Below are 13,162 nucleotides of genomic sequence, written 5' to 3' on the forward strand. Positions count from 1 at the left end.
ATAACCTTACGTCACCTCCTACCACTTATGTGTGTCTTGACACTATAAAATTGGGAACCATAGTGTACCAAGGTCAAGAAAACATGCCAGTATTTCTACTTCCCTAACAACGACATTTTAAGTTATACATCATAACCTAATAAGGCCAGCAAAACAAAGTCCAAACTTACCAAATGTTGCAGTACGATATTAGTCCTTCTGAAGGAATTAAACCTGAAACAAATGTAGAATACAATGAACACAATAATGTGGGTAGTCATGTCTCAATCTATACATACTATATTCCCTTTCACTTTAGCATCTTCTAAACGGTAGTAGAACAGAAGTTTAAAAAAAAAAAAAAAAGGGTTTAACTCTCCTCCATTGCTGGTGGGAACACAAAATGGTACACTCACTTTGAAAGACAGCTTGGCAGTTTCTTACAAAACTAAAACATACCCTTACCACATGATCCAGCGATTGCACTCCGTGGCATTCACTCAAATGAGCTGAAAACCTACATCCACAAAAATACCTGCAAACAAATATTTATGGCAGCTTCATTCATAATATCCAAAATGTGGCAGTAACCAAGAGGTGCTTCAATAGGTGAATAAACAAACTGTGGTATATCTATACAACGGAATATTCCTCAGCAATAAAAAGAAATCAGCTATCATTCCACAAAAAGGCACAGAGGAACCTTAAATGCATACTAAGCAAAAGAAGCCAATCTGGAAAGGCTATACATTATATGATTCCAACTACAGAATTCTGAAAAAGGTAAAACTCTAGAGACAGTACAAAGATCAGTGGTTGCCAGTGGTGTGGGGAAGGGACAAAGGGAAGAACAGGTGGAGCACATGAATATGCAGGGCCGTGAAACTAGTCTGGCAGAGACATGTCATTACACATTTGTCAAAATTTTCTGCTAAATTTTTCCGTAAACCTAAAACTGCTCTAAAAAATAAATCCATTAATTGAAAAAAAAAAAGTTTGGTAGGGGCCATGCCGGTGGCACAGTGGTTAAGTGCGTGCACTCCGCTTCAGCGGCCGGGGCTTCGCAGGTTCGGATCCCAGGCGTGCACCAACGCACTGCTTGTCAAGCCATGCTGTGGTGGCATCACATATAAAGTAGAGGAAGATGGGCACGGATGTTAGCCCAGGGCCAGTCTTCCTCAGCAAAAAAGAGGAGGATTGGCACTGGATGTTAGCTGAGGGCTGATCTTCCTCACAAAAAAAAAAAAAAAAGTTTGGTAAAGATGCAACAGCATCCTCAGATATTGCTGTGAGATGTAAATTGGTATTGTCTTTCCAGTAGACAATCTGGAAATACAGATCCACAACCTTTAAAATGATCATACGCTTAGACCTAATAATTACACAAGCATTTGTATTAAAGAAATCTCAGAGATATGATCAAAGTTTGATTTATAAAGATGTTCACAACTATTTACCTAAGGGAAAAAGTGGAAATGAAGTAAATATCTAACAATATAGCAATAATTCAAAAACTGTCATCTAGGGCCGGCCCTGTGGCTTAGTGGTTGAGTGCGCGCGCTCCACTGCTGGCAGCCCGGGTTTGGATCCTGGGCGCGCACCAACGCACCGCTTCTCAGGCCATGCTGCGGCCACGTCCCACATACAGCAACTAGAAGGATGTGCAGCTATGACATAACGACTATCTACTGGGGCTTTGGGGGAAAATAAATAAAATTATATAAAAAAAAAAAGAATAGTGGAGGGGAGAAGTGGAGAAGGGGCATGACGAAACACGGACTGTTGGAAATTGTCTCTATCCAGATGATGGTTACAGGACTGTATACACAGGTAAAAGTTCACTAGGCTATAGACTTCAGAATAGCACATTTAAGTACTTTATGTATGTTATAATTAACTAAGTACGTAAAAGCAACACAGGAAGGGTAGTGATTGGAAGGAGCATGAGAAGGGATTCTGGATGTTGGTACTATCTTGTTTCTTGATCCAGGGGCCAGTGAAATGGGTATGTTCGGTTTGTGAAAACTCATCAGATTGTACCTTTATGCTCTGGGCCTTTTAAAAATTTCCCAAACAGAAATCACTCTTGCCCTTGAGAAACTCAGAGTATAGTGAGAGAGAGGCATACAAAAATACTGTAGTTAGAATATACTGGGATGCAAGCTAAATAAGAAGTGAAATTGAAGATGTATAGAGAGAGGTCCAAGTTGGAATAAGTAGCAGCAGCAGCCTGATAAGGACTGTGCACGTGTGTAGATACATATACTATCTGATGGCACTGATAAATTACCAACTTACTAATTTTTCAAGAATATTTTGACATTATTTGAGGGGCAATAGTTTAGCTAAGGCATTTTTCTAAAAAGGCAATATGACCATTGTTACCACTTGTAACCACATCTTAGATGACTGAATTTATAAAAATATTTGTAATACAATTTACTTTTCAAAATTTATATTACTTCCCTTTTATATTACATTCAAATTGAATACTACTACAAAAAAGAGGGAAATCACTAATTTGTCTAAATCAGTCACACTTCACATTTCTAGACTAGCATATTTTGAATTTGCCTTACCACAAGTAACCTATTTTTATCATAGTCCAGTAATTCCACAACTTGTCTGCTCATTAGAATCACCTGAGGACTCTTGTAAACATTCCAAAGCCCAGGTCATCTCCAAGACCAATTAAATCAAACTCTGGAGGTGGGACACAAACATAGGTATTTTATTTGAAGCTCCCCCAAATGATTCCAAAGTGCAGGCCAGTTGCCATTAAAATCAATACTTTAAAAAGTAACCTGAAGTGACAGATCCTACCTTATCTAGGAGTATTTTCTAAATAGGGATTTCATAGACTTTTAAAATGTGAACTATACTTACCCTGAAGCACCATTTCTAAAAAATTTTTTCAATTTAACTCAATTTTATCTTTTTGGTATTTTTTTCAAGTATCAAAAAATTTAAGTGCTAGTTTCTTTAGATCCAGAATAACTCTGAATTCCTTAATGAGGCTAGTACCCAAATGCCAGTTCAAGGTTCAAGACGGTGCTGCCAGACTGGCAACTCCTACATAACAGTTTAAGTACCACCTGCAGCATAAAGAATAAAGAGAGAGAAAACACAGGCCTAGCTTCAAGTCCCAGTTTCATTTATGAGATAGAATTTTATTTCATTCAAAGAAAGTCAATGTAAACCTACCAAATGCAAGGGCAAAGCACCGTGCATGGCATTTATAGGTCACAAAAATCCCTGGACCCATTACTACAAACAAAAGAGAAAACAAACAAACCTAAATACAACTAAATTCCTTGCCAGATTTTATATAATCATATTGCTTCTATTTGTTCCAATTCATACTCAGCTGTTATTTAAAATCTGATATTAACTTTTATATCTCAAAAATGTATTTGCATATTCAGAGTCCCCAAGCAATTCTGAATTTCTGGGCTTCTCTTTCCTATTGGCTCCAAAACTGCCATCTGGTGGAGGGAAAGAGAGCATGCACATCCCAGCTGCTGCTAATTTACTAGTTCACGTCATCATCTGAAGGCTTATTTCCTTCAGGTGATGGTCAGCTTGGCTGCACGGAGCAGTTGTTCTCCAAGTGTGGTTCCTGGACCAGCACCAGGGGCGTCCCTCGGGACCTTATTAGAAATGGAAATTCTTGGCCCCATCCCAGACCTACTGAATCAGAAACTTCGGGGTGATGCCCAGAAATGTGTTTAACAAGCTCTCCAGGTGATCTGATACACACTAAAGTTAAAAACAACTGTCTCAGAAGAATGAGAACCTTATCATTTAGGAGATTTTTGCAATTATCCCATAAAACACACATGGGCTTACAAAATTAAACAACTTTTCATGAAACTGTTTAAGAAGATGACATAATGAAAACAGTGCTTAATGATTATTACAGCAGAAGTAGGCAAGGTAGAAAATGAACACAGCAGAAAATCAAATCAAAGGCCAAAAAATTCAGGCATGAACTGATGAACAGCAGCTGTGGAAACAGAAAGGCATGACTTATCAAGTTATTATGAAGTAAAAACTCAATGGAAAAGAATTATGTCAAAAACGACTCCAAGATTTCAAGGCAGGACAGCTAAGAGAATACAGGTACTGAAAAGGTTGGGAAGGAAACTACCTGGTTTGTAGGATGAACTACGAATTCGATTTTAAATTTCTTGAGTTTATAGTGACATGAGTAGAAATATTCAACAACAAGTGGAGAAGAGAGATGAGCTTGAAAGTAAAGCTATGACACATCAGGAAGTCACGTGCAGAGACACTGAGGCGTAAGAACCACTCAGCTCTCTAGACGCCTGAAGGCTACCCGGGTCTACAACTGTGTTTTGCTTGGTCAGCAGTGTTTTAAAACCACAAACATTTAAAAATCAAGAGATCTCATCTAAAAGTGCAGTTTTTCAGCTTTTCTAAAAAAAATTGGTAGTTATGGAAACTGTGGATCTACATTCTATAATGGCAACAATGCCTGGGGCTGAGAAGCCACCTCCTTTAGACAGAGCGCTCTCTGTAGCTTCCTAGGCCCCCACTGGTCCCCACTGCTGCCATCTAGCCAGTATCACTCAATGCCTCTGCTTTTGGGTTTGTGACTCCCAGCACAGGAAAAAACTTAACAGAAAATCAAATATTAAGCCTTCAGAAACAACACATAAAAGTAAAAGAGGCAGTCCCCAAGAAGCAAGAACCAAAACAGTGTAGTTTGGCAGAGTACAGAGGAGATGGAGAAGGGAATGAGTACAATTAACAACTTAAAGATCAGCCTCCTTGAAGAGGCTCCCTGATCCCCTCTTCCTCTCTAAATCTGGCTGTCTCATAATCGTACTTTTCCTTTGAGACACTTATCAGAGTTGGCAACTAAGTATTACTTTTGCTTAAATATTTGTTTCATGGCTGCTCTCCTTTCAGCCTTCGAGGGCCTTACATTAGAAACAGTAAGAACATCAAGTAGTCCAGGTTGGCTACAGGATAACAGAAGTGCCTAGAACAGTACCCCCCAGAAGCTAGAACACGACAGTAAGCATCTTGAATTCATGAAGTAAATTGCAGCCAAATCTTTCCAGCAAGTCAGGCTGGAAAGTTTTTATTTAATTCCACAGGCAGGAGGGCACCTCGAAGAGCTTCTGAGCGGAGGAATGGCAGGCCCTGAGGTAAACTTGAACAAGATTAACCTGGCAGTCCTGTGCAGGACCTACTCAAACTGGGAAGATCTAAGTCCACCCTGCAAAATGAACAAGTGATAATTTTGAGAGGATTGTTAAAACTCAAATTTGCAGGAAGCGATCAGGATTGGGAGTGTGGGAGAACTTAGAAAACTTTAGGAACCTAGAAGAATGATAGTGCTAAGAAGCTGAAAGAGCATATGAGGTGTAAAGGTTTCACTAATGAGCAAATTTATATTTGAGGTGCAAATGAGACATTCAGGTGGTTGTGACGAGCACTAGAGCTCAGAATAAGTCAAAGCCGAACATACCAATTTGAGAGTTATCTTCAGAGAGACGTGCTTTATTTGGGAACAAGAAAATGTCCAAGAGCTGAACTGGCACTGTGGCAAAATAAGACGCAGTGGAAAGTGGGAGGAGGAAAGCAAGACTGTGTCAGAGAAGCCACGGAAGGCCGGAGTTCAAGAGGGATTACCCAACCATGTCAACCACAGCACAGAGGCATTATTTCCTCTCAGAAACACTCTCTGCGGCCCCCTATTGCTTAACACACTTGTAGGTTAGGCTGTTGTGGACTGGATGGCCTTGGTCTCGGGCGCCTGCTTTGCTAGGGTAATGGCAGGCCCTGAAAAAGGCCTCTCTGATCAAAGCTCCCAAACTGGCCCAGGACTCACCCAGCCAGTCTACCCCTTGAAATGCGGGGTGGAATAGAGCCAGCCTGAACTCTGGGAATGACAGATTCTTTCTTGGGTCAGTTAACTTTGTTAACAAACATGTCTTCCAATTTCTTTCTCAAATAATTTGGCATTTGCTCACAATTTCAAAGCAGCAGCAGCAATGATTACATGCCCTGGTTTTCTTGGTATTTACCAAGTGTCTCCGTGAGCTAAAGAACCGAGGAATTTAAGTTGTCGAGGAAATAAGACGGTTCTCCCTTCACGTGGTCACAGCTCGGCCTGGTAATGTAGGGGGGCAGGCAGCAGACTTCAAGACTGATGCAGCCTAACTTCCTAACTCGACTGCTACCAGGCCTCCTCAGCTGAGCGCAAGCCGCCTCGAGGAGCCCTTTCACAAGTCCAACACGACGTCTGCACACTTGCTGCACCACGCCGCGCTGTGTCCCCGCAACACGGGGCTGAAATCTCCAGACACCTGTATTAAGGCGGGGCCATCCGATCGACGGAACGATCAAGTCACACACCGGGCACAGCTGCAACAACTGGCAACGCTCCAGCGTCTGTGAGCTGCACACAACACGCCACAAAATCCCTCCACGTTGAAACCCTGCGTGTCCCCCAAACTGTACTCAACTTTGAAGAAAGAAATGGGGGTCAAGGCTGATTAAGAGCTACAGCGGCAGAAAACGAAGGTGGTGCTTCAAAGAAGGTGCTAGAGGAGTAAGGGCGAGACACGGGGGCGGGACGGGAGTGCTCCGGACCGGCCAGGGCGCGGGTCTGAGAGCTGCGCCTCCAAGGGCGACTCGAAACTTCGAGGACAGGCCGGCCCCCCCCCGACTCCTTCTCCACGTCGGCGAGCGCAGCTGACGAGCGTGCCCTAGGCCGCTCGCTCACTCACCTCGACATGAGCCTGCACAGCTCGCGCGACCCCATGGCCGAAACACTCGCCACCTAAGGGCGCCCGACGCAGCGCCTCTGACAGGCTCCGCGCGCCTCACGTCAGACCCGCCCACCGCCGGCGTGCGCAGCCGGACACAGAGGGCAAGTCCTCCAGCGGGCCAGAGCGGCCCACGGCGGGATTTTTTTTTTTTTCCGCTGAGCGGCGCTCAGGGGCGGAGCGAGAACAGCTACCTGAGGAAATGGGTTGAGGGCGGGGGAAGGGAGATGGGGCGGGGCGGGGCCTGGGATGGGGGCGGGGCGGGGCCAACGTCGGGGCAGGGCTGGAGGAGCCCCAGAGCGCAGACGCGAGCCGATTGGGAGGTAAGAGATTGCCCTCTGGAGGCTCTCTTAGGAAAAGCCTTGGGCTTGGGCTGCTTAATTTGACTAGCAGGGATTGACCTGAAGGACCTTTATGGAATTTTAATATTTTTTAATTAAAAATATAAACTTAGTATTCTTTTCTTTGAGACTCAAACAGATGAAATACACTTGATAACAGGAGGACATTGATGTAGTTTATTCCTAACCCAACACAGCAGAACTCCTTTCATGTTAGGATTGAGATATTTCCAGTTTTTTGGAAGTTATAAATCCCCCATTCTTCCTCAATGATGGACAAGAATTGTCTCCTTAAGAGGTAATATGACGTCTTCACAAGCTAAACTAAAAATTAGTGTTATAGTGAAAGGGTAATTACATTCAGAAAGTAGCTTATTCTTAAATAAAACCAAGATTTAACCCATCCACTAGGATCCACTGTTAAGTTGATTCAGAAGAATGTTCCTCTGCATCCAGATACACCCAGATGTCCAGCAGCAAACATTTCATCACCACTAAAGTATTGACACATCAGAAAGAAGGAATTCAGTGAGAAATTTTGGAGAGAAAGAAGTTAAAGGAGTTAGTCTTAGTTCCTTGACATTTAGGAAGTTACTGTCAAGTTTTCGATCAAAAATTGCTTTTCTAAGCTAGGTCAGATATAATCACCAAATACCCACTGAACAGAACACAAACAATAAGCATCACAGAAGGAACTCCTGACCTGCAATGTGGTTTTGTTTTTTTGGTTTTGGGTTTTTTTTTTTTTTTTTTTTTTGTAACTTATGCTAGGAAACGTAAGGGGCTAGAAATACCAGAAGGAACAGAAAGTAAATGATGCCGTTGTGAAATTTATATTCCACTCTGATTTACTATCTCTATCTCTGTCGGTTGACTGGGAACACTACTTTGGATAAGGTGGTCAGGAAAGGCCTTTCTGGGACAGCGGTATATTAGTGATAACCTGAGCAAAGTGAGTGAGACAGTTGAGACAGTCCCAGCCTGTAGTCTGGTGGATAAGACAGGCGTGCATAAGGATAAATTATTCTCCCTGGGATAATTACTGTGACAGAATGTTAAATTGAAAGTTTTGACTGACGTGTCAAGATATGATAAACATCACATATCAAATGAGTTGTGAGATGGATCAAAATGCAATTTTCAAGGAAAATATATATTAACAAGTTTCATAAGTCCTTAAACTCTTACTCATTTCAAGGATGGGGAGATTTAAAAATGTTATAAAAAAGATTTTTTTTTTTTGTGAGGAGATCAGCCCCGTGCTAACATCCACCAATCCTCCTCTTTTTTTGCTGAGGAAGACTGGCCCTGGGCTAACATCCCTGCCCATCTTCCTCCACTTTATATGGGACGCCGCCACAGCATGGCTTGCCAAGCAGTGCGTCGGTGCGCACCGGGATCCAAACCGGCGAACCCAGGGCCACCGCAGGAGAGCGTGCATACTTAACCGCTTGCACCACCGGGCCAGCCCCTAAAAATGATTTTAAGAAGAGTAATTTCGGGGCCGGCCCCATGGCTTGGCGGTTAAGTGTGCGCGCTCTGCTGCTGGTGGCCCGGGTTCGAATCCCAGGCGCGCACCAACGCACCGATTCTCCGGCCATGCTGAGGCCGTGTCCCACATACAGCAACTAGAAGGCTGTGCAGCTATGACATACAACTATCTACTGGGGCTTTGGGGGGAAAAAATAAATAAATAAAATCTTTAAAAAAAAAAAAGAAGAGTAATTCCTTAGAATATTGTGGAGATTCTAGCTAAGACCTTTGGAGAAAGTATCACACATTGAGCTTTGAAGGATAAGTAGTTTTTTCTTTGCAAATTCAGGGGTTTTTTTTTTTTGGCAGGGAAGGATTCACCCTGAGCTAACATCTGTTTCCAATCCTCCTCTTTTTTTTTTTTTCCTTCTTGCCAAGGCACCCCAATACGTGGTTGTATATCACAGTTGTAAGTCCTTCTAGTTCTCTATGTAAGCCACCGCCTCAGCATGGCATTGGACAGACGGGTGTTGTGGTTCTGAGACCAGGAAATGAACCTGGGCCAAGAGGGTGAGAGCGCAGAACTTTAACCACCAGACCATCAGGGCTGGCTCAAAAATCCAGTTTTTAAATGGCTATGGAACATCGCTATTTGACATCACCATCTGACATCGCCATCATGTCTCATTCAGTGTGCACAATAAACGTACAAATCATCTGACCCAGCATTTTATTGGAAAGAGCTTGGCCCGAGGTTCAAATCTTCCCTGTCCCTCTAGCTTCACGTGCTTACAACATGTGTCACACAAGGTCCCATGCATAGAAGGGCCCTGTGTTTGGTTTAATGCTCTGCTCTTAATAATTTTTGAACAAGAGGCCCTGCATTTTCATTTTGCACTAGGCCCTGCAAATTATGTGGTCAGTCCTGTCCTGTCTCTAGCACGCTACTAGTTTCACAACCTTGGGCAAATCATGGAACACAAGACCTTTTTCAAAAGTGTTTATATCATTTTGGATTAAGAATTCTAGTTGTAGGGCTGGCCCCATGGTGTAGTGGTTAAGTTTGGCATGATCCACTTCGGAACCTGGGTTTGCAGGTTCAGATCCCAGGCTCAGACCTACACCACTCATCAGCCCTGCTGTGGTGGCTACCCACATACAAAATAGAGGAAGACTGGCACAGAGGTTAGCTCAGAGCAAATCTTCCTCAAGCAAAAAAAGAGGAAGGTTGACAACAGATGTTAGCTCAGGGTGACTCTTCCTTAGGAAAAAAAAAAAAGAATTCTAGTTGCAGACAATCCACAGAATGGGAAAAAATTTTGCAAATGATATATTTGATAAGGAGCTTGTACCTAGAGTATGTAAAGAACTGTTAGAACTCAGTAATAAAAAAGACAAATAGGCCAATTAAAAAATGGGCAACAGATCTGAATAGACAGTTCTCCAAAGATATACAAATGACCAATAATCATACGAAAAGATGCTCAACATGATTAGCTATCAGGGAAATGCAAATCAAAAACTTCATGAGATATGACTTCATACCCACCAGGATAACTATAATCAAAAAGACAGATAATAACAAGTGTTGATGAAGATGTGGAGAAATTAGAATCCTCATACGATGCTGATGGGAATGTAAAATTGTGTGGCCATTTCAAAATAAAAGTATGGCAGTCCCTCAAAGGATTTTTTTGTGTGTGTGAGGAAGATCAGCCCTGAGCTAATATCCATGCTAATCCTCCTCTTTTTGCTGAGGAAGACCGGCTCTGAGCTAACATCTATTGCCAGTCCTCCTCCTCTTTTTCCCCAAAGCCCCAGTAGATAGTTGTATGTCGTAGTTGCACATCTTTCTAGTTGCTGTATGTGGGACGCGGCCTCAGCATGGCCGGAGAAGCGGTGCGTCGGTGCGCGCCCAGGATCCGAACCCCGGGCCACCAGTAGCGGAGCGCACACACTTAACCACTAAGCCACGGGCCGGCCCCTCAAAGGATTAAACATAGAATTACCATAAGACCTAGCAAGTTCATTCCTAGATGTACAGCCAAGAGAAAAGAAAACATAGTCCACACAAATATTTATAGCAGCATTATTCATAATAGCCAAAAAGTGGAAATAACCCAAATGTCTATCAACTGATAGACTTTTTTTTTTTAACATTTTTTTTTTAAACTTTATTTATGTTTCCCCCCAAAGCCCCAGTAGATAGTTGTATGCCATAGTTCCACATCCTTCTAGTTGCTGCATATGGGACTCGGCCCCAGCATGGCTGGAGAAGCGGCGCATCGGCGAGCGCCCAGGATCCGAACCCAGGCCGCCAGCAGCAGCGGAGCACGTGCACTCAACCGCCAAGCCACGGGCCGGCCCTGATTGACTTTTTTTAAAGTAGTATATCCATACAATGAAATATTATTTAGCAATAAAAAGAAATGAAATATTGAAAGTCTTAAGTCTCAACCTTCTACCCCTTTCTTTCACACCCCTTGGAAGGGTGCCGAAGCCTGCCTATTTCACCTTCTTTTCACACTTGAATTTCCCAAAACTTTGCAAAGTGGGAAGAGCGTTCTGACACCAGTGTTCTTCTTTGCCAAAGCCCTAGTGCAAGATCCTGGCCTACAACGATCTCATTGGTCCCTACCTCAAGGCTGTGAGTGTGGTGGTCTCAGTGTACCCCTTTGGCCAGGGCCAACTGCAGGATGCACAGAACGTAGACCACCTACTCGAAGTCCCAGGTGTCTTCCCCAACAAAAGAAACTGGGTCATATAATCGGAGGCCAAGAAATAAGGCATCACTTGACTATGACTAACAAGAAGTGCAGAAAAAAGACCTTGACCCAATGACTCCAGAAGACAATGTTGATCTCAACTTATGGATCCCAAAAGGGTATCAACACCCTTTCTTATATGGAACAAGGTGGGCAGTATGGGATACTGTGGGGCCTTTGACCCAACAGCCCTTCTCTTAAGGCATTTACCATGTTCTACCATGTATTATAAGCATGGATGAGTGGCTTTATGGACCCCAAGGTTTTGGAGATGACCAAGATTGAGTAATGAAATCTGGATCCTTTCTCTTCCCTTGTGCTGAATACACAAAGCAAGTTCAATAAGCCTTCCACAAGTGAGTAGCCATCAGTATGGCTGTATGATTGTTAAGATATTGAAAACCCAATTAGTAGACACCCACTACCCACTGTCAGCCAACCCAGTCACTCTGGCCCCAAGGAGCTCCAGGTAGGCACTGCTGACGAAACCAACCTGGTACCCCAGCCAGTTGGCCACAGTTATCTACACTAGACCATATCCCCATGTGTTCACAGTGGGCCAGGTCCTTTTAGGGAAGATATAACCCGGGCAATAGTGATTGCGTATCAGAAGGCATCTGCCTGGTGCCCATCAGGTTGCTCCTCCCTTGGCTGAGACTGCCTGCTGCAGGCTGGCATGCCTAGAGTTGCCCTCACAGCACTGCAGTGTACCACAGCTGTTCAATATTTTGAGTTTTACACTTGCCCTTTTGTGCACTTGTGCTAATCGTTGTGTTCAACCCAGCAAACAGGACTGGATCATCTTCATTATAGCAGAGTTACTGAAAGGATCACATAGACCAAAATTGGATCTGAAAACCCTTAGAGGTTGAGCCACATGTGGGTGCCATTTCTTCTCTCTCTCTCTCTCCTTGGCCATATGGAATCTCATGCAGACTTGTGGAATGTCTGCTTTTCTCTTGGTGTTGTCAAGTCCTTGAGGGCCTATTGTGATCCAGGTGCTGTGTTAGGTGTTGGGCCCTACAGCCTTGGAGGTTACATGGTGCTATGGAAGCAAGTAGTAGGACCACCTGTCATAGTCTAGGAACCAGAGAAGTCTTCTCAAAAGAAGTAAATGTTTTAGATATAGAAAAACTCTGCATAGATGGAGCAAAACATGGGACTCCAGCATTCTGATAATGGCACTGCAAAGGTAGGGTGGGATCAGATCACAAAGGGCCTATGAAGCAAACTTTAAGGGTATTTAAGCAGAAATATGACATAATCAGATTAGAATTATATCAGTATCACTTTGAAGCATGGCCAGTGGATCGGAGAAAACATATCTGGCTCCCCATACCCCTTCCTATATCTTTTTTGCACTTCATACTAACTTCACCTTAAAGAGGTATTGACTTGCCTTGGCTCGTCTGATCCCAACTCTACTTCATGACATCATCTCACAATATGGCTTTTAAGTAGTTATTTATTTACTTATTTATTTTGCTTTTGTCACACTTGCTAACTGGCCAATCTGTTTCTTATTTTCTGAACTCAGCAGAGCACTCTGATTAGCCTTATTTAACTTTTTTGAGCTATGAATGGGCCACCTTGAATCAAGAGGCCATGGGGTTTAATCATCTCTTTGCATACTGGGGATGTGCATGGATTCCAAAATTATGTGGGTTTGGCAGGCAATGATGGCTTATTTGTCAGATCATCAATCAGTATCCATGCTGAGAGTATTGATTCAAATAGCAGCTGATAAAGATAGGAGCATTAATAAAATAGGAAATTTTATTAATTAAAACAAAGATGGTTT

At 43.1% G+C, this 13,162-nt stretch overlaps 1 protein-coding gene across 4 annotated transcripts in view; it reads right to left on the reverse strand.

The window, feature by feature from the left end:
• HIBCH (3-hydroxyisobutyryl-CoA hydrolase) overlaps positions 1-6,844 on the reverse strand; it is a 97,481-nt gene extending 90,637 nt beyond the window's left edge. For 2 of the 4 annotated variants that reach the window (XM_087435489.1, XM_004426735.3), the window contains exons 1-2: positions 6,744-6,844; positions 171-213 (exon numbers count right to left, since the gene is read on the reverse strand). In XM_087435489.1, the coding sequence (XP_087291615.1) occupies positions 171-213; positions 6,744-6,778 (78 nt within the window). In that variant the 5' untranslated portion in view covers positions 6,779-6,844. Of the gene's footprint in view, positions 1-170; positions 214-444; positions 515-6,743 lie in introns of those variants that run through there. The other 2 variants (XM_087435488.1, XM_014784686.2) reach the window with 2 other exon arrangements.
• Positions 6,845-13,162: the final 6,318 nt, after the last annotated feature.

This window comes from Ceratotherium simum, chromosome 9 (assembly GCF_057802395.1).
Source record: "Ceratotherium simum simum isolate JZ-2026a chromosome 9, ASM5780239v1, whole genome shotgun sequence".
NCBI classification, from domain to species: Eukaryota; Metazoa; Chordata; class Mammalia; order Perissodactyla; family Rhinocerotidae; genus Ceratotherium; species Ceratotherium simum.